This window comes from Bufo bufo, chromosome 6, assembly GCF_905171765.1.
Source record: "Bufo bufo chromosome 6, aBufBuf1.1, whole genome shotgun sequence".
Lineage (NCBI taxonomy): Eukaryota > Metazoa > Chordata > Amphibia > Anura > Bufonidae > Bufo > Bufo bufo.
In genome coordinates, this window is record NC_053394.1 from 355,488,463 (window position 1) to 355,510,631 (window position 22,169).

Here is a 22,169-nt window from a genome sequence, read left to right on the forward strand (position 1 = left end):
GATCCCAGAGGTGGGACCCACACCTATCACACATTTATAGCATATCCTAGTGATAGGTCATAAATGACTCAGATGGGAATACCCCTTTAATAAAAGGAAACAAGCACACTTGTCGGAGCTCTCAGTGGGGCCCTAAAGTTTTGCTATGTGTTCCTATGATTTCTGGGGGCCAATATTGCAAACGTCAACCCAAAGACAGTAATGATTAGAAGCTTCATCTGGATTTTGCAGCATGGTCTGAAGGTAACGTCACTGATACATGCACGGGGCCATATGATCCTAACCCCACACTGAAATGTTAATAACAATGGATACCGACTTCCCAAGAACCGTGGTAATGGAACTGGATAGTCATGCAGCGAGAAATGACATGTATGGCCGTCGACAAGTATGAACGGGGGAACCCCTGGGAAGTCTTGCACTGCTTACCTCTGGGATCGATAGGAATATTGTAAGTGTCCCCAAGAACTATTAGCAGGGGAAGGGAGGAAGAGAAAAAAAAAAGAAGCAAGAAGGAGAGAAGGTCCAAAGAACAGGAGGGAACAGAACATCAGTTTAGTGCACTAAAAGGAGAAGATTAAATCACTAAGTAAAAGTTACAAATCTAAAATCGGAAGGAAATCAAAGATAGAAATTCTAAAACATGTGGAAAGGATCATGGTGGCAGCTAAGAAAGAGGTGAAAACAGAGGCAAATGGAGATTGGGGGGGGGGGGGGGGGGGGTCATAGACATAAAGAATAGGAGAATGCAGCGAGTGGTAGGCACAGAGCTAGCGATAGGGAAGCATTCATCATGGCCGATTTAAAAAGTGTACTCATCACCTCATACTCTGAAATACAGTAAAGCTGGCCATACACATTTATGTCAACCAAACCCGTCAATTTCAGAGAGACCAGCCGACCATCTAATGTGTCCTGACATGACATTCCCCCAATGGCAGGGGGGGGGGGGATCAGGCAGCTGGATTTCAACATGACCTATTATTTTGTTCTAAGGGAGATAAACCACCACCAGAGGTATCAGGCAGAAGGTTTTTTTACCCCCACTAAGAACACATGCATGCTTAGCTGAACAAAAAAATAAAGACCGTGTGCCAATGTGGGGTAGTGTGCTGGCTGGACGAGCGTTCGGCTGCAATCTCAAGTGTCTGGCCAGCTTAAAGGGGCCGTCTCACTTCAGCAAATAGCATTTATTATGTACAGGAAGTTAACACAAGGCACTAATGTATTCTGATTGTCCATATTGCCTCCTTTGCTAACTTTTTCTACATGATAAATGCCATTTACTAAAGTGAGACAACCACTTTAAAGTGAACCCGTCATCAACTTTATGCTGGCCTCACTAAGGGTAGCATAAAATAGTGACAGAAATGCTGATTTCAGCTAAAAGTAAGTGGTTACCGAGAACCAGCATCATAATCATTGCAGCCCGGGCCTTGAAAAGAGTCAAATCTACCTGAGAAGAGTCCTGGTTATTCATAATCTCCTGCTCTCTCACCCATCTGCTAATGATTGGCAGTTCTCTCCTAGATAGAAAGGGAGAAAACGAGGTAGAAGACGGTCAGTCATCAGCAGGTGGGCAGGAGGGCAGGAACTCATGAATAACCAGGACTCTTCTCAGGTGGCCGGGACTCTTTTCCAGGCCCAGTCTGCAATGATTGTGATGTTGGTTCTCGGCAACCACTTACTTCTTACTTTTAAATGACCGAACACTGAAATCAATTCACAGGTCTCAACTTTATACTGCTGTTAGTATGGGCAGCATAAAGTTGATGACCGGTTCCCTTTACCAGAGGCATCACAGAGGCACGAGGCACTGACATACACACTTTACATGAGAAATATACAGAAATGGAGAAAACAAGGAGTAAAGTGGAGTAGCTGTAGATCACCTAAGACAAATAACGTGAACATGTTTTACCATGGAGGGAGGGAAGTTTGGGCAAAGAAAATGGCGGTGAAGCAATGTTCGCTTTTATGGTTTTCATATATATGCTGGCGCTTGTGAAATGTCATGGACGTGACCCCTCAGACGCTGAATTCTGTTACCTTGTGAAGCAAGCATGGCTCCTGCAGTCTCCTGGAACTCTAGAAGCTGTTGTAGGAAGAGAATGGCCTGGATGGAAGACAATGCAGAAGAGTGTGAACACTTCTACCCAACGGAGTCTGCGAGGCTCAGTATACCGTACAGGAGCCAGTGCTGTAGAATCCTATTACGTCCTACAGTGCGGTTCTCTGTACAGATATGGGAGTCTAGGAGCATCCTAATATTATACAGTTATGAGGAACACGTGGACCCTCCTGTGCTATAATCCTTTTCCCATATAATTGGAGGCACACCTAAATTATACCATTTTTGCATTTGCAAAGCTGCCCCTCAGAAGCATCACCACCACCACCACCACTCACTTAGCGTCTTCTTACCTTCCACAGAAAGGTAAAGGACAAGGAAAATCATTGGATTGCCCTGTATTATGCTCCAGAGCTGCGCTCACAATTCTACCTCATAACTTACAGCTAGGCCGACCTCCTCTACTGCCATGTTCTCAATATTTGGGAGGGTTAGTTCACAAATTACTGTTTAGTGCCTTATGGAAAAACTATACATAGAATGCAAATCACTGGAGCAAGCTCCACACAAAACACAGAAGGTGATGCTGGGAAATTACTGCACGTGTCCTATATTCTTTTGCAAGATTAATACCAGTAAAATGATGAACCTTTGGTTTGCAAAAATTGAATGAAACATTTTTGGAAAAAAATAAAATAATAATAATAATAGTGCACTCACTAATATGTGCACAACAGCCGCTACTCACATTGCTGGTAAGTTCATGCACGGTGCCATCTTTAGACATGCTGTTCTCCTTATCCGGATCATTCTAAGATAAAAAATAAAAATAAAAAAATCTCACACATCAGCTTGGTTAATACGTGGTTCAAAAATAAAACATAGATGAATGCTGTTACATCAGCAGGGGTCCGAATCCCGGCACCCCCGCCGTTCAGCTGCTTCAGGGAGCCTTGGTGGTCAACGTAGCTCTGGTGAGCACAATGGCCTCCCTGCAGTTTACCAAGCACAGCGCCGTACATTGTATTGTGGTTGTGCTTGGTATTGCATCTCAGCCCCATTGACTTGAATAGGGGTTCACGATCATTGTTCTAGGCCATGTGACATTGTGGTTGTGCTTGGCATTGCATCTCAGCCCTAATGACTTAAATAGGGGTTAACTTGCAACTAGGCCATGTGACATCACCATACATCAGTCACTTGGCCTAGTTGCAGGTTAACCCCTATTCAAGGTCAATGGGGCTGAGATACAATACCAAGCACAACCACAATGTCACATGGCCTAGAACAGTGATGGTGAACCTTTTAGAGACCAACTGCCCAAACCCCCTTGTTTATCGCAAAGTGCCAACACGGCAATGTAACCTGAATACTATGTTCCCTGTACTTTATCATTTAGCTATAATAGCCTGCCTACATTCAATGCGCTGCCTGTGCTGTTAATAGTGCGCCCTGCGCTGATGAAAGGCAGGAAAAGTCTAAGGCATATTGGATCATCATAGACTTTTTCCAGGGTGTGGGTGCCCAAAGAGAGGGCTCTGAGCCGAGCCTCTGTCACCCGTGCCATAGGTTTACCACCACTGGCCTAGGAATACACCGCAGTGGTCACAGAGTGCCTGGCCTCTTCTAACAGCTGATCGAGGAGGGGGAAGGGAGTCGGCCCCCCGCCGATCTAATATTAATGACCTATCCTGAGCATAGGTCATCAATATTTATTCCTTGATAACCCTTTTAAGGATTTAATCTACAAGAGTGCTGTCAACCAACCTTTGTCATCTTTTCTGGAGGTTGGTCCTCTAACACTGGTCAAGGCGTAGCTCTCTTTTGGACAAAAAAAAGGATCAGGCAAGTAGAAATCCAACATGTCTGACCCTTCTTCCCCCCCAACATCGGGGGATAGTCTGGACACACCAAACACATTAGATGGTCGGCTGGTTCAGTCGGAGTTAATATAATGTGAATGATCACCCCATAGATAGGCATTGGGCATTTGACAATTCTTAGTCCATGTCCTAGAGATGGAATTACAATCCAAATTACCTTAATACTGTCTGCAAAATCCTCCAGAGCTTTGGCACCAGTCGTCTCTATAGAAGTAATAAGGTTTGGAAGTTTGTTCTTGGTGCTGGCAGCCGTACCCTAGAAAAGGAACATACAGAGGATTCAACAGTTCTCATGGCATGCTTGTTTTAGTAAATACTTATTCATAAAATAACAATTCTGGAGCAACTTTTCTTAGAAATCTGTGCTGCTCCTCGGTTATTCTTCCTGAAAATGTATGAATAACTTGGAAACTGGGTGTTACCCACTGGGCGTTTGTCCTGCTTTTCCTGTCCTGACCTCACAAACCCAGAAATGCTAGGAGAGGCCCTCAAAGCATACTATTGGCTGAGGCAGGTCACCACTGAGACCAGCGATTGGCTGAGCAGGCCTTTCCCTATGTTTCTGGCTGTGTCAATGTGAGACTTAAAAGCTAATACACTTCGGGGGCAATTTTTTTTAAATGATTGCATTATAGTCATTTTGGGCTAAAAATCATTTTAAAAAAAATATTCAGCAGTTCTGAATCACTTTGTGCCGGACATCAAATAAAACCTTCTCTCTAAATTACTAAAAGGTCACATACACTTAGTTAAAGAGGACCTTTCACCGATTCTTACCCTATGAACTAAGTATACAGACATGTGGAGCAGCGCCCGGGGATCTCTCTGCACTTACTATTATCCCCGGGCGCCGCTCCGTTCTCCTGCTATGCCCTCCGGTATCTCCGTTCCCTAAGTTATGGTAGGCGGAGTCTGCCCTAGCGCTGGCCAATCGCATTGCAGAGCTCACAGCCTGGGAGAAAATAACCTCCCAGGCTGTGAGCTCTGCGCTGCGATTGGCCAGCGCTAGGGCAGACTCCGCCTTCCATAACTTAGGGACTGGTATCTCCGCCTACTATAACTTAGTGAGCGGAGATACCGGAGGGCATAGCAGGAGAATGGAGCGGCGCCCGGGGATAATAGTAAGTGCAGTGAGATCCCCGGGCGCCGCTCTACATATCTGTATAGTTAGTTCATAGGGTAAGAATCGGTGAAAGGTCCTCTTTAAGCCACACTCGTATTAGTAAGATAATAATTGAGCTATGAGTGTTTATAAGGTGAGAGATCAGAGATAAAGCAGCCGTCAACTGAGCTACCTGACCAAAAGAGTAAAAATACATCTGCTACTAGAGAATCTCAAGGCTGTACAGAGAAAGGGGTTCAACATTTTTAATAAAGACCAATTGAATTTTTTTTTTTTAGCTCAAAAGGAGTACAAAACAATAATAAAAAAAAGCCTTTAAAGTGTAGAGCAGCTGGGGTGTGGCCAACTGCCGGCATGGACGGTCGCACTCGAGATCTGCTCCGACTCCCGTTCATAATCCTGAGCCATCCCGACACCCAGCGACCTCTTAATTTACCCCGATCAGTGCATTGCGGTCGGAAGAGAGGGAGAAGGAATAATAAGGGACCGAGCAAAGCCCAGTCAGCGGTAGCCCCAGCATGGCGCCGCTACATCCGCCTCACCTCGTGCACCTCACCGAAGCGGCCAGGCGCTGCAGTCACAAATGGAAGAAGCTGCGGAGCAAGAGTTTACACTAAAAACGGCTCATGAACAGCTAATGGCGGCGATTGTTGCATGCCAGTCATCACTTACTGGTGAAATCGATGAAGTCAGAGTGGACCTGGGACTGCTGCGCCATGATGTCCAGCAGTTGAGGGAGAGAGTGCGCCACACAGAAGAGAGAGTCTCTGAACTGGAGGATCATACAAGGCCCCTCACTGCCAAAGTGCAAGCTATAGAGAGCTCAGTGGAGCTTTGGAGGCAAACATGTGCCGATTTAGAAAACAGAGCGAGGAGAAACAATGTAAGGATCCTTGGTATGCCGGAAAGAACAGAGGGATCCGATCCAGCCATGTTTCTGGAGCAGTGGTTTAAATCCATATTCCCAGATGCTAATTTCTCAATGGGTTATGCTGTGGAAAGAGCCCGTCGTGTCCCAGCGCGGCCCCCACCACCAGGGGCACCTCCTAGACCCCTTTTGCTCAACTGGAAAGATAGAGACCTTATCTTAAGCCAAGCAAGAAACAAATCCACCATCACAGTGGGTAATGCTACCATCTCACTGTTCCCGGATTTTTCAGCCGAGTTACAGAAAAAAAGGGCTACCTTTGTTGCAGTTAAACGACGCATGAGGGAAGCTAATCTTCAATATTCGATGGCGTACCCGGCACGCTTGAGAGTGGCGGATGGCGGGAAAACCATATTCTTCACTGACCCGCAAGAGGCTGCAGAATGGCTTACTAAGCATCCAAGATGACCACTTCCTAACTGAGAGTCATCCAAATTATAGGTGAACACTGCCTTGTCTTTGGTCGTCTAGTGGAGGACTCTCAAACACCAAGGGTGTTGTCTCTCACAATATAAGTGACTCAGGGTGTTGAGTTGTGTTTGCATTACCAAGTATATAGCTAGCACTGATCATTGCACTCTCTTTATGTTTTAGTTGCTGAAAATATTACCATTGTCAAGGGAGTTTGCTCAGGCACCTGCATAGGTATAACATCATACTGCACTATGCAGGTCCCCGATTACATAGCTACTGAAAAAGTTACGTTTTACATGTTTAGTTTATGGTTCTGTGAGACATGGTGCGGACATACTGAAGACAGAGGTTCCCGATTACATCCGCAATTGATATGGGACATTGTAATGATTCCCATTAGTGGTTCAAAAGGGGTTGATCCTGTCACTAAAATTAAACAAAGGCCATGTCAGCCCTAACCGTGATGTCCTGGAATGTGAGAGGTTTGGCTGGTCCCAGGAAAAGAATGGCAGTATTTGCACATATTCGTAGGGGTCACCCTCACATTTTAGTGTTGCAGGAGACACATCTAACGGTTGACACTGGGGAGAGAATGGGGAAGCCGTGGGTGCAATGGAAAGAAAACTCGTATGGGAACTCATATTCTAGAGGGGAATCTTTGCCGATACACCGAGCCATTCGGTGGGAAGGGCACCAAAAAATGACAGACTCTGAAGGGCGTTATATCTTTGTCTTTGCTCAGATCAATGGTATCCCATATGTTATAATGAATATATATAATCCTCCACCTGCCAATATCTCTGTTTTGCAGGCAGCGGCGTGTTTTGCTGCGCAATATCCCAACGTCAGGATGATATGTTTCGGGGATTACTACATGGTGATGGACGAACGTCTGGATAGATTTCACGATCCAGCTGTCCGCCCCAGTGTGAGATCGTTTGTCACCATCTTGGCCAGGTTCACTAATGAAAGGGGATGGGTGGATATGAAGAGAGAGAAAAATCCTGCACGTGAGGGGTATTCTTGTTCTACTCCGTCAAGGGGTGCACTTTCGAGATTAGACTACATATTTGGCACTGAAAATACATATTTAGACTTCATAGACATACAGTAGGAACCGCAGGGCCTGTCGGCTCATGCACCGGTTACGATGAAACTCGCGCTACCTTATGCAGTAACCAGAAGTTATAAGATGCGCATCCATCCATTTTGGTTGACATTAATGGCGAATAATGACAGAGTACCTGACCAAATGAATGTGTTCCTGGAAATACATGTAGATGAAACAAGTGAGTTGCTAGTATGGGAAACTCTGAAAGCTTATTTGAGAGGATGTCTGAAATCATCTAGATCCTACATCAAAAAAGCTACTCAGCGTAAAGAGAATGAATTGAACACTCAGTGTAAGGAAGCAGAGTCTCGTTTCACTTCTGACCCCGCAGATAACAATAGAAGGAAGTGGATGCAAAAAGGGAGACAGTACATGAAATACCTTAAAGAAAAAAGCAAACGGAAAATGTTTTTTCTCAAACAGCAATCATTTGAGTTAGGTAATAAAGCAGGGAAAGTACTGGCACATGTAGTACACAAGAACACGGCGCAGGGCTCCAGATGGCGACCAAAATGGTTGCAAATGTGACCTAGAATTGCTAAATGGTGACAAGACTTTGTAGTCTTGTCGCCATTTGCGCCTAGACCTCTGCTGCTTTCACATTACTGACATGGCTCTGACATGTTCTTCTCAACAGCACAGGGGAGAAGGAGGCAGTCCCTCCCCCCTGTACCGCTGCTGCCGCCACCACCAATGGGCTGATAGCAGGGAGGAGGAGGGGAGGGGCTATGGCCACTGCGCCACCAATGAATATCGTTTATGCTTAATACAAACGCAGCCTGCGGGTGCCGGACATATCCCATACCCGGCACCCAGCCTCTGTCTGCGCGCTGCGATCCGCCGCTATTAACCCCTCAGGTGCAGCATCTGAGGGGTTAATAGCGGCAGATCGCAGCGCGCAGTCATAGAGGCTGGGTGCCGGGTATGGGATATGTCCGGCACCTGCAGCCTGCGTTTGTATTAAAGAGGACCTTTCATAACAATAAAAAATCTAAACTAAGTATGATGACATGGAGAGCGACGACCAGGGATCTCCCTGCACTTACTATTATCCCTGGGCGCCGCTCCGTTCTCCCAGTATAGGCTCCGGTATCTTCAGATTTTTGGCTCAACTGGGAGGAGCCTGCTCTTGTTCTCCGGGGCGTCTCCTTTTCCCAGGCTGGAGTGCTGGCCAATCGCAGCACTCAGCTCATAGCCTGGGAGAAAAAAACATCTCAGGCTATGAGCTGAGCACTGCGATTGGCCAGCACTACAGCCTGGGAGAAGGAGACGCCCAGGAGAACAAGAGCAGGCTCCTCCCGGTTGAGCCGAAAATCTGAAGATACCGGAGCCTATACCGGAGAACGGAGCGGCGCCCAGGGATAATAGTAAGTGCAGGGAGATCCCTGGGCGCCGCTCTCCATGTCTGTATGCTTCGTTTAGATTTTTTATCGTAATGAAAGGTCCCGCATAAACGATATTCATTGGTGGTGCAGTGCACCGAACACCCCCCCCCCCCAGCCCCAGTATTATAAAGTAAAATCATTGGTGGTGCAGTGTGCCCCCATCCCCCAAGTATTATAATCATTGGTGGCAGTGGCAGTTCCGATCGGAGCCCCAGCAATGTAATCCTGGGGCTCAGATCGGTTACCATGGCAGCCAGGACGCTATTGAAGCCCTGACTGCCATAGTCAGCTCCATGCTGCTGTGTGTACTATGCACAGGGCAGCAGGGACAGTGTGATGTCCTATTTATCCTGATAGAGCTCTATCAGGGTGAATAGGACAAGGGATGAAAAGATCCCAGGTTCTAGCCCCTAAGGGGGTAAATAGGTATTAAATAAAAAAATAAATAAAAAATAAAAAAAAAGTTAAAAAAACTAAACACCAAAATATTACCGTAAGTTTAAATCACCCCCTTGTCCAATTTTACATATAAAATATATAAACAATAAAAAAAATTACATATCGCCACGCCCCAAAAAAGTGTGAACTATTAAAATATTTAAAAATATCTCCAATGCGGTGAACGCCGTAACAGAAAAAAAAAATTTGCAATTTGCCATTTTTTTTGTCATCTTGTCCCAACAAAAATTAGGTTAGGACTGTTCTATTATGGTCCAGACGTTCCATAAAATGCGGAATGCACGCGGCTTTTTTGGTGTTTTATTTTTTTTACATGGTATCGAGTATCGCAATACTTTTTTATGGTATCGAAATAGAGTCAAAATTTTGGTATCGTGACAACCCTAGGTAAGACGTGTGGGATTTTTTTTTTTATTATACCGTAATTATATGCATTTTAAGTTTGGCAACAAAAATTTTTAGTTTGGCTCCTAAATTTTTTTATGTTAGGAACCAATGGCTCCTTGATATTTTTTTTAGTCTGGAGCCATGCGGCGGCGCCATTAGTGGTGCGTATACAAACCACGGATGGCGGATTAGTGGAGGATGCTCATGGTATACTAAACAGATTCAAAGCATTCTATCAGGACCTATATATGTCCACAATTCATATAACCAGTGTGATTTGGATAGCTACCTGAGGGAGATAAGGTGTCCACAATTAGAAATCCAAGACAGGGATCTCTTAGATGAAGAGGCCATTAAAGGGTTGAACCTGGGGAAATCACCTGGTCCTGATGGCATCCCGCTGGAGGTGTACTCCAAGTATATAGACATATTGGGACCACAACTACTCAAAATGTATGAAGCGTCACTAAGACAGGGACATCTCCCCGAGTCACTGTATGATGCCACAATACTAGTGCTACTAAAACCTGACAAGAATCCCCTAGAGCAGTGGTGGCGAACCTATGGCACGGGTGCCAGAGGTGGCACTTAGCGCCCTCTCTGTGGGCACCCACACCCTGGAAAAAGTGGGTACCAATACGCCTTAGACTTTTCCTGCCAGGACACATTTAATGTAGGCCGACAATTATAACTAAATGATAAAGTACATGAAAGATATACTATATTGGATTGTAGTGCTCAGGTTAAATTGCCGTGTTGGCACTTTGCGATAAATATGTGGGTTTTGGTTTACAGTTTGGGCACTCGATCTGTAAAAGGTTCACCATCACTGCCCTAGAGTGTGGATCATATAGACCTATTTCCCTATGAAACATTGATTACAAGATTCTTACCAAAATATTAGCCAACAGGTTGAATAAAGTGATAACTTCTATAGTACACGAAGATCAGACCGGTTTCATCCCGGGCAGATCCACATCAAGTAACATAAGGAGGGCACAAGTTATAGCACAAATAGGAAGGGAAAAGAATAAACAATGGACCCTGGCCTCCTTAGACACGCCAAGGCGTTTGACTCTGTTGAGTGGCCTTACTTAATAGAAGTACTAAAAAGTTTTGGATTTGGCCCTATATTCATCAAATTGATACATATACTTTATCAAAAACCCAAAGCTAATGTACTAGTGAACGGATCTCTGACTCCTATGTTTCAACTAAATAGGGGAACACGACAGGGAAGCCCCCAATGCCCCCTTTTATTTGCGGTAGCAATAGAGTATCTGGCTATTAAAATACGCCAGGATCCCATAATTAAAGGAATAGCCATGGGAGGAAGGGAGGATAAAATAGGGTTATATGCGGACGACGTTATATTATACATGGATGACGTAGAGAATTCCCTCCCCAGAGCAATAGATTTAATTGAGAAATTTGGCCACTTTTCTGGCCTTCAAATAAACTGGACAAAGTCTGCCCTTATGCCGTTGTGGTTGACAGAGCGGCCCTCAATATACAATAACCTCACGGTGGTAGAACACTTCAAATACCTGGGCATATTACCAAGGATCCCCTTATGTCATATGCTAAAAACATTGCCCCCTTAGAGCCCTTGTTTATTACCAAATTTAAGGTGTGGAGAGATCTACCTATCTCGACCATGGGGAGATTAAACCTGATAAAAATGATTTTGCTTCCCAAAGGCCTATATGCACTTCTATCCCCCGGGGTTTCTTTGACAGACTGAATGCTCTGATGGGGGTAAGGACAGACGGAAACTGGCATTAGGCACACTTAAGAGAACATGGCAACAGGGGGGTGCAGCTCTACCGGACTTCCATTTATATTTTTTGGCTGAACAATTAAGATTCTTAAAAGCATGTCCACCTTGCCAAACGCTGAACACCATCTACATCTCACCGGTATGTGGCCGATTTTGGAGGATATCAAGATATTCCACAAACGGGCTCTACAGATACCCAGATTGGCACATCAGGTCTGGAATGCGGCAAAGTTTAGACAATACGGGGATCTAGCGGACGTTATTCCGCTGTGGGATAATCCGATGTTTCAACATTTAATATCACTTGAAGGGACCTCATTCTGGAAAGAATATGGGATACTCACTCTAAAAGACATATATGACAATGGGACATTATATTCTTTCACTCAGTTGCAGGATAAATATGGTATTACTCGTCCACATTTTTTAGATATCTACAGAAGAGACATGCCCTTCAGGAACAACTTCATAGCATCAAGCGATCTATCTCTAAACACCCATTGATAGGTGTACTCAACACTCAGGGTTCGAGGGGTGTTCTATCCGCCCTCTATACTTATCTTCTGAGTAATCGAGTGGCTCTGAACCTATTGAACTCAGAGGCTAGGTGGAGGGAGTCGCTGAAAGCACCTATAAGAGTATCACCTTCACTCAATAACAGATTGATACAGCTGTTCATACTACATAGGAGCTATTTAACCCCTACTAGACTGCATAAAATGGGCAGATTATCTCATAGTAAATGCCACAGATGTGCAAAAGTTTTGGACGGAGGCCATAAACGTTCTTTCTACCATGGTCGCAGGCCCGTTGATGGTGTGCCCTAAAATGTGCCTTTTGGGAATAATAGAAGATGAAATATGGACACGCCATACTTGCATTTTCCTCAGAGAAACCTTGTTTCTTGCTAGAAAAGCGATAGCGCTGAGGTGGATGGTGGATAGGACACCCACAGTCAGCCAATGGAAATCCCTGGTGAACCAAATTATTCCTTTAGAGAACATACTATTCCAAAATAGAAAATGTCCTGAAAAATTCCAGAAGGTGTGGGGTAATTGGTGCTCCTCGCTACTGACAGTTACTAACCATCATATGTATACTAGTGACTAACTCACATGATAAATGTAGGATGGAGTATAAGAAACACATCAATGAAAGTCACGTTCATTTTATTGGATGGAAACCATAAAATCTAAATGTTTATACGTGCATAAATAATACAATGTAACTGATATGTATAATGGACCTCATTCAATGTATGGAAAATACTTCTAACCATGATGATGCTTGATCTGTATCTGTAACATGTCTTACTTGTTATACTTCAATAAAACGAGTAAAAAAAAAAAAAGAAGTGTAGAGGAGCTAGGACTGGAGCAGCGGTGGATTGGTTGAGGCGAGTTAAAGTGGTTTTCTCCCCGGAAAACCCCTTTAAGTGGAAAAATGGAGGAACGGATTGCACTTACCTGAAGAACTTTGTCAAACTCTGGCTTGGTGAGTTTGAGGTGACGTAATATGGGGAATATACTCAACACGGAGGTGAAGTCATGCCTGGAATTGGCTTTCTTGGCGGCCAATACAATATTTTCCCCTTCCAGAATAAGATTATCCAGCGTCTCCTAAATAAATGGAGATGGATAAGAGAATGTGGAAGAGCCCTACAACCACTCTGATCTCAATGAAAGCATGGCTGACCTGAATGAGAGAATCAAAGGTTTTCTTCTGATGGTGCTCAGGAATGATATCAAGCAGAAGCTGGTACTCGCTCTGTGCCAGACGCACAAAGGAACTGATGCAGTAAACGTAAGTATCTATCTCAAAATCCAGCACATCGTCCTTCCCTGGAAGAGGCAACAAAGAAAAGTCTGTTATAATGCTAGAAACGGCCTTGGATCTACTGTATGCCACAGGTATGAAAGCCTCAAGTGAACCTCAAAGTTTTTGTAAGGATTTGCTGCTGATTACTTCCACAGCAAACCCACAAGGCAAATCTGCATGGAATAGTATGGATTTTGGTGCAGATTTTGACTTCACCCATAAAAATAAATAGGATAAACACAGTAAAAGTTGACATATTGTGGGTTTTAAAGGGCATCTGTCAGCTGATTTATACCTATGAAACTGGCTGGCCTGTTACATGTGCGCTTGGCAGCTGAGGGCATCTGTGTTGGTCCCATATTCATATGTGCCCACATTGCTGAGAAAAATGAAGTTTTATTATATGCAAATGAGACTCTAGGAGCAACGAGGGCGTTGCCATTACACCTAGAGCCTCTGAAATCTCTGCAACTGCCGCTCCCTCTGCACTTTCATTGACAGGACCAAGAAGTGAAAACGTCATCACACCTGGCCCTGTCAAAGTGCAAAGGGCGTGGCAGTTGCAGAGAAAGTCAAGCCTCTAGGTGTAATGGCAACGCCCCCTTTGCTCCTAAAGATTCATTTGCCTATATTAAAACTTAATTTTTCTCAGCAATGAGAGCACATATGAACATGGGACTAACACAGATGTCTTCAGCTGCCAAGCGCACATGTAACAGGTGAGCCAGTGTCATAGGTACAAATCTGCTGACAGATGCCCTTTAAAAGGTTATGTACACATTTGGGGGGGTAATTTTTTTATTATTGCATTTTACTCATTTTGAGCTAAAAATCTTTTTTTCAATTAGTCTTTATTAAAAAAAAAAAATGTTTAACCTCTGTCTCTGTGCAGCCTTAGGTTTCTCTAGTAGCATGCTTTGTGTTTTTACTCTGTACCGTCAGGCAGCTCAGCTGACGGCTCCTTTTCTCTGACCTCACAAACTTTCTTTATAGCTCAATTCTTATCTTACAGATAATAATGTGGCTTAAATAAGTGTTTACAACCTTTTAGTAATTAAAAGATAAGGTATATTAGATGACCAAACGTGAAAAGTACAATTCACACAGCTAGACAAACAGTTAACCCTTTGTGACAGAATGGCCCAATACTTTCAATAAAGACCAATTTTAAAAAAAAGAGACTTTTGTATTACTTACCAGTAAAGTCTCTTTCTCGCTCTTCCTTGGGGGACACAGGAAACCATGGGTATAGCTCTGCTCTCTAGGAGGCGTGACACTAAGTGAAAGCTGTAAGCCCCTCCTCCATCAGCTATACCCTTCAGCCTGGAGAAGAGACTGCCAGTTGCGTGTCCAAGTAGTGAAAGATAACCACCAACCGGAAAAAGAACTGTCGAGCCCCAACGGGGGCAACCAAGCCGGAACCACAACTGTAACCTAAATGAAGGGCGGGTGCTGTGTCCCCCAAGGAAGAGCGAGAAAGAGACTTTACTGGTAAGTAATACAAAAGTCTCCTTTTCTCGCCCATATTCCTTGGGGGACACAGGAAACCATGGGACGTTCCAGAGCAGTCCCAGAAGGGAGGGACCAGAACAAACTCAACCAACACCAGAGGCATCAATCAACTGCCGCCTGCAACACCAGACGGCCTAAAGCAGCGTCAGCCGACGCATGAGTATGCACCCTGTAGAACTTGGTGAAGGTGTGCAAGGAGGACCAAGTGGCCGCCTTGCAAATCTGCTCCGTAGAAGCCCGATTCCTCTGAGCCCAGGAAGCCCCGACCGCTCTAGTGGAGTGAGCGGTAACACCAAGGGGTTGCCCTTGGCGAGATAAGCCTCAGTAACAGCCATCTTGACAAAACGGGCGATAGCAACTTTGGATGCCGCCATCCCTCTGCGCGACCCCTCCGGGACCACAAAGAGCGAGTCAGTACGCCTGAAAGAGCTGGTTACCTCCAGGTAAACCTTGAGCGCCCTGACAACGTCCAGGCGATGAAGCTTCCTCTCCCGCGGGTGGGAAGGGGAAGGACACAAAGAGGGGAGAACGATGTCCTCGTTCAGATGAAAGGCGGAGACCACCTTAGGAAGGAAGGAAGGAAGGGACCGGACGAAGAACCACCTTGTCCTGGTGGAACACTAGGAAAGGTTCCAGACAGGAGAGTGCAGCCAATTCGGACACCCTCCGTAGAGAGGTGACGGCTACAAGGAAAATAACCTTGCAGGACAGAAGTCGCAAGGAAACCGTCCACAGAGGCTCGAAAGGGGAAGCCTGGAGCGCTGAGAGAACCAGGTTCAGGTCCCAGGGCGGTACCGGAGGGCGGTACGGGGGAACCGCGTGAGCCACGCCCTGAAGGAAGGTCTTGACAGGACCAAGGGGGGCCAGTGGGCGCTGAAACAAAATGGACAGCGCAGACACTTGACCCTTCAAAGAACTAAGGCCCAGACCTTGGGCCAGTCCGCTCTGCAGGAAGGACAAAACGGTGGGGAGAGAAAAGCGGAGCGGAGGAATCCCCAGATCGGCACAGAACCCAAAAAGGTCCTCCAGGTCCTATAATAGATCCTAGAAGAGGACGGCTTACGGGCGCGGATCATGGTGCGGACGACGTCCGCAGAAAAACCCCTACGTGTCAGGACGGTGGTCTCAACAACCACGCCGTCAAACGTAGGGACCCTAAACGCGGGTGGAAGATCGGTCCCTGAGAGAGAAGATCTTCCCTGGCGGGCAGCGGCCAGGGCGCGTCTGCCAGGAGCAGCATGAGGTCGGCATACCAAGACCAGCGGGGCCAGTCCGGAGCGACCAGAATCACCGAGACGCCTTCCGCCGCGATCTTCCGAAGGACCTTGGGCAGGAGAGGGATGGGAGGGAATATGTATGGGCGCGCGAAGCCTCGCCAAGGAAGAACGAGGGCGTCGGCTCCGCAAGCTCCCGGATCCCTGGCCCTGGACAGATAGGCGGGGACCTTGTGATTGAATTTTGAGGCCATGAGGTCCACGTCCGGTATGCCCCAACGAAGGCAAATGGCCTCGAATACCTCCGGGTGAAGAGACCACTCGCCGGGGTCGACGGTGGTGCGACTGAGGAAGTCCGCCGCCCAATTGTCCACCCCTGGAATAAAAATTGCAGATAGGGCCGGGACGTGGGCTTCCGCCCAACGGAGAATGCTGGTGACCTCCCGCATTGCTGCAGCGCTGCGAGTGCCCCCCTGGTGGTTTATGTACGCCACAGCCGTGGCGTTGTCCGATTGTACACGAACTGGATGACCCTTCAGCAGATGAGTCCAGTGTCGTAGAGACAGAAGGGCCGCTCTCAGCTCCAGGACATTGATCGAGAGTTTGGACTCCGATGGAGACCAAATGCCCTGGACGGATCGGGGAGGAAACACGCCTCCCCAGCCCAAGAGACTGGCATCGGTTGTAACCACCAACCAGTTGAGTGGCAGAAAGGACCTGCCCAGAAGAGGGGACTGTAACCACCAGCGGAGAGAAGACCGCACCGGAGGCGATAGATGGAAGGGATGATCCAGAGACTCCGGCGATTTGTCCCAGGAGGAGAGGATCGCCCGTTGGAGAGGGCGGGAGTGAAACTGCGCAAATGGGATCGCCTCGAAGCAGGCAACCATCTGCCCCAAGACCCGCATGCAGAAGCGGAAGGACGGTCGACGGTGGAGAAGGAGACCCCGAACCGCCCCACGGAGGATCAGACGTTTTTCCGAGGGAAGACGTACCTCCGCCGCTCCTGTGTCTAAAAGCATTCCCAGGAATACTAGTTGTCTGGAGGGGGGAAGGGAGGACTTGGGGAAGTTGATGACCCAACCGAACCTCGCCAGAGTCTCTAGAGTGAGATCCACGCTGGCAACCGCTTGAGAAAGGGACGGAGCCTTGATGAGGATATCGTCCAAGTACGGTAGCAGAAAAACACCCCTGGAACGGAGTAAGGCCAAAACCGGGGCCAGGACCTTGGTGAACACCCGGGGGGCTGTTGCCAGCCCAAAGGGAAGGGCGACAAATTGGAAGTGGAGGTCCCCCACGGCGAATCGGAGGAAGCGATGGTGACACCGGGCTACCGGAACATGGAGGTAGGCATCCTGTATATCGATGGAAGACATGAAATCTCCCTGCTCCAGGGAAGCCACCGCGGAACGGAGGGACTCCATCCGAAACCGTCGAAGGAGGAGATAACAGTTGAGCTTTTTGAGGTCCAAAATGGGCCGCACCGAACCTCCCTTCTTGGGAACTACAAAGAGGTTCGAGTAGAACCCTTGGAACCTTTCCTCTAGAGGAACGGGGGTAATCACCCACCTGTCCAGTAAGGCTTGAACGGCCGCGGAGAACGCAGCCGCGCTTTTCGGGTCCCGCGGCGGGCGGGAGCGAAAGAACCGATCTGGAGGGAAGGATGCAAATTCGATTTTGTATCCGGAGGACACAATTTCGAGGGCCCAGGCGTCGGAGACGTGAGCCATCCAGACGTCCCTGAAAAGGAGGAGCCGGCCCCCCACCCGGGTGGGTGGGGGCGCGCCTTCAGGCAGAGGACTGCTTTGCTGCGGGTGTGCGGGCAGCCTGCGGCTTGCGCCAGGAGGGCTGCGCCCGAAAAAACGGCTTCCTACGCTTATCCTGGGGAGGAGCCGAAGCGGCAGCTGTGGTGGGAGCCCCAGAGGCCCTGCGGGAGGACCGAAAACGAGACGCACCAGGGCGTCCGCGGGGGGCGCCCCTGGCTTGGGGTTGAGGAAGATGGGAAGATGGCCTCCGAAATAAGTTCGTCTAGGCGGACCCCGAAAAGGCGGGAACCCGCAAACGGTAGCCCCGCCAAGGAACGTTTGGAGGCAGCGTCCGCTTTCCAAACCTTCAGCCAGAGCTCCCTCCTGACGGAAACTGCCAGGGCGGAGGAGCGTGCAATAAGGGCTCCCGCATCAAGGGAGGCCTCACAAACAAAATTCCCGGCCCGAATAATAAGCTGGGCCAAGGAACGTAGGTCCTGGATGGGGACGTCCGAGTCCAACTCCTGTTCCAGCTGCGCACCCCAAGCAGAGATTGCTTTCCCTGCCCAAGCAGAGGCAAAAACCGGTCTGAGAGCAGAACCGGAGGCAGCAAAAATGCCCTTGGAAAGGGTCTCCATGCGACGGTCCTCCGCTGACTGAAGAGAGGACCCGTCGGGAACAGGGATGGCCGTGTTCTTTGACAGCCGGGCCACAGGGGGGTCCACCTTGGGTGGGGAAGACCATGTGGCCACGACATCGGCTGGAAAAGGATAGCAAATGTCCAGCTTCTTGGGGTTGACAAAACGGGCGTCCGGGCGAGCCCAAGCCTTAGACACCACAGAGGAGAAATCAGAGTGGATTGGAAAGACTTTTGAGGCCTGCCTGGGTCTGATAAAGGAGACGCTAGCTGCGTCAGAGCTAGGGGGGTCATCCTGCACCTTAAAGGTGTCACGAATATCAGAGATGAGTTGACCCATCGCTGAGGCTAGCTTGGACGGCAGGGCCGAGTCCATTTCCAAATCTGAAACCGCCAATTCACCTTCAGAGAGCGAATCCTTTGGAGAGGAGAGGCCCGTCTGGGTGCGCACGCGTGGCGGGGAGAGTGAGGCCTCAGAGGAGGAGGCTCGCTCTACTCTAATACGCTTCTGAGAGTGCCTAGCTCGGGAGGGGTCACTAAGAGAGAGTGAACCCGCTGCAGCGGCAGAAGCAGTGGACCGGAGGGCGCGACAGAGGCGTCCTGGGGGGTAGGTGGCCTGTCTATTAGGCGGCCCACGACATGAGTGAGGCTTTCCACGGCCTGGGACAGGGATCTAGCCCAGTCAGGCGGGTCAGAGGAAGCAGGGAGCGACACAGCGGGCGACTGAGGCTGCGGTGGAGCTCGGCATGCAGTACAGTGCGGATCAGACTGCCCCCGGGGAAAGGGTTCCCTACAAGCAGTACAGGCATGGTACCAAGGCTTGGCGGCTGCAGAAGGGTCTGACATGGTGGAAAAAAGATGTTGCACTTAAAGTGGGAGACCCCAAAGAAAAGTGGTGGCACGGAGGGGGTTAACAGTCCTACCAGACCCGGATGATGGAAGCGGCAGCGGTAAGGGGAACAGACTGAGGAGGCTGTGGAGGAGAGGCAGCAGCACGGAGATGAATGGCTTCAGGATCGCACGGCAGAGAGGATTCCACGCAGCACTGAGAAGTGGAGCCCGATGAAACCGGAAGTAGCGTAGCGCATGTAGGAAGCTCCGCCCCCCCTCTGCCGCGCTGAAGAAGAAGCAGAGCCGCGCGCGGCAAAATGATTTTAACCCCCAAGGTGATGAAGTGCCGGCCAAGATGAAATGGCGCCGTTCACGCCAAGTAAGCGGCCCCCGCCGCGCCCTGCCAAGGACTTGCCCAGATAAACTCCCCTGCCCGGTAACGGTCCCGATATGCCCGGGGGGGGGGGCGGGCGATGTAGCAGTGGCCATGTAGCAGTGGCCATGGGGGATGTAGCAGCGGCCATGGGGGATGTAGCAGCGGTGGGAGGGAGGAAGGGGAGGCTGGAGCAGCCACTCTCACCATACGCTGTCTTCGCCCTCAGTCCATCCAGCGGGGGTCGCCCCTTCAGCTCCTGGCACCGCAGTGGCAGGAAGCCGGGGGAGGGACTTGGCGTGCGGGCGACCCTGAGCTGGCGAGACGCAGGGGAGCGAGGCTGCCCTGGTCCACCTTGTCTTCTGTGGGGGAGGCGGCAGTGCGGAATTACCGGCACTGGCGCAACTCAACCCCGGGAGAAACAGAGGGGTCTAATACGCCTCTGTTGTCCCTGTAGGTAGAAAAAAAATCGAATTAAAAACAACAAATAACGCAAAAAAAAAAAATCATAGGAAAACAACCCTGCATAAGCAGGGGGTGTCTTGCCTCCTTGGACACTAAGCAAAAACTGGCAGTCTCTTCTCCAGGCTGAAGGGTATAGCTGATGGAGGAGGGGCTTACAGCTTTCACTTAGTGTCACGCCTCCTAGAGAGCAGAGCTATACCCATGGTTTCCTGTGTCCCCCAAGGAATATGGGCGAGAAAAAGATTTTTAGCCCAAAATGAGTAAAACACAATCATAAATAAACAATGCCTCGGTAGCCTTTAAAATCTTCACCCCAGGGTCAATTTCCATGCAGAAAATTTCCAATACGTTTTTTAAAAATCTCATCCACTTGCTTGGTAATGTAATCCACTGTAGGTTTTACCTGTGTAAATCCACGGTAAAATGCGCATCAATTCAATCCCCTAAGGACCTGCCCAAAGGTTGGTCCAAAGGCAGCAGAAAATTCCGCAGTGAATCGACAGCAAAAGTGCGACATGCGGATTGTGCTGTAGCTCTGCGGCGGATTTCACCACTCTACAAGGGGTCAAAATCCCCGGCAAAGATTAAGACGTCTCTAAAAATCCACATTGCAACTCGATCTCATCTCTGCATGGAAAAATTCCACTTTTGCTGCTACTGTATTCTGCGGCATAAATCTATTTCAGACGTAAAGGAATACCCATCACCAAGGGAGCCAGTACTCACCTAACGTTGTACCGTGTTTCTCCCCCACAGCATCTCCGTGGTATCTGCTACGTGAATCTTGTTCATTACCTAATACGTATTTAGGGGGAGAGCGTTACCAGTACTCCACGCTGAGGCCTGTGCCACGCAGAGTGGTTGTCCGGTGTCCGAAAGAGAAAAAGGTCCAGCAAGGGGAAGGATCTATAGATGCTCCTCACACAAACCAAGTGCAACCCAAAGACATACAGGCTACATTCTTCTATCCAGCTTATATTCTAACCTCAAGAGCTAATGCCATCCGATGTGAGACATAATCCACGAAGTAATAATATACTCCATTACGTAGTAGAAAAATAAAATAGTACAGGTTTTGTCAGAAGGATGTAGCCTGCATTTAGTTAGCAGCCATCCCCTCTCCTGACATTTCTGTTTTAGTACATACTTGCATTCCCCATCCAATAACAATTCTGGAGTAGTGTTGAGCGAACTTGTGTTTTAAGTTCGGCGTCTAAAGTTCGGGTTCGGGTTATCGAAGTATCCCGTTATGGATTCTAAATTCCGTTATGGTCCGTGGTAGCGGAATCCATAACGAGATACTTCGATAAGCCGAACTTTAGACGCCGAACTTAAAACACAAGTTCGCTCAACACTATTCTGGAGCATCTTTTCTTAGAACTCTCTATAGTGTTGCTTCTCCGTTATCCCTCCTGGAAATCTATGAATACATTTACAAACGGCCGCTGCCTTTCTCCTTGTCAATGGGGCATAACCCTACACAGTCCAATCAGTACTGAGCACGTCAGACTTTATAGAGACGTGCCAGATTGGCAAGGAGAAGGTTGTCCGTTGATGCATACACTTCCAGGAGATGCAACAGAGGAACAGCACAACAGAGTCCCCTGAAAATCAGCCCCTGAATTGTAATTTTTGGGAAAATGCGTGACTGAAAACACACTTGTGAGGAGAGATGTCAGATCCCGTGGAGAAGCACTTTGGGTTCCTGCCACCAATTTAAGAGTCACACCAAGAAAAGTAAAGTAAGTAAGATTTTGATCATCTGCATTTACCTTCAAGGACGCCGAGGCCGGACCCTCCCTTTTTCCCATCAAGCCCGTACTGGGAGTACTGTTTGAGGAGATTTTGAGCCTTTCGGATAGTGCCTGTCACCAAGAGGAGAGCGGGAAGAAGAGAAGAGCAACAGGGGAGGGAAAAAATCTTGGAGAATGAGCAGAAGATATCCAAACACCAAAACACAGATGAAAAAGCTCTGGGGTTGGGGAGATTAGAAAGGTGCGTTCACCCTGCGAGTTAGGATCATGTACAATGGT

At 48.1% G+C, this 22,169-nt stretch overlaps 1 protein-coding gene across 8 annotated transcripts in view; it reads right to left on the reverse strand.

Moving 5' to 3' along the window:
- The window catches only part of EXOC7 (exocyst complex component 7), a 69,967-nt gene that overhangs the window by 21,384 nt on the left and 26,414 nt on the right, over positions 1-22,169 (reverse strand). For 3 of the 8 annotated variants that reach the window (XM_040434663.1, XM_040434662.1, XM_040434661.1), the window contains 6 exons: positions 20,863-20,931; positions 13,237-13,382; positions 13,008-13,160; positions 4,112-4,210; positions 2,820-2,882; positions 2,050-2,116 (listed from right to left, as the gene is read on the reverse strand). In XM_040434663.1, coding sequence (XP_040290597.1) covers positions 2,050-2,116; positions 2,820-2,882; positions 4,112-4,210; positions 13,008-13,160; positions 13,237-13,382; positions 20,863-20,931 — 597 coding nt within the window. Of the gene's footprint in view, positions 1-2,049; positions 2,117-2,819; positions 2,883-4,111; positions 4,211-13,007; positions 13,161-13,236; positions 13,383-20,862; positions 20,932-21,908; positions 22,002-22,169 lie in introns of all 8 variants that reach the window. The other 5 variants (XM_040434660.1, XM_040434659.1, XM_040434658.1 and 2 more) reach the window with 2 other exon arrangements.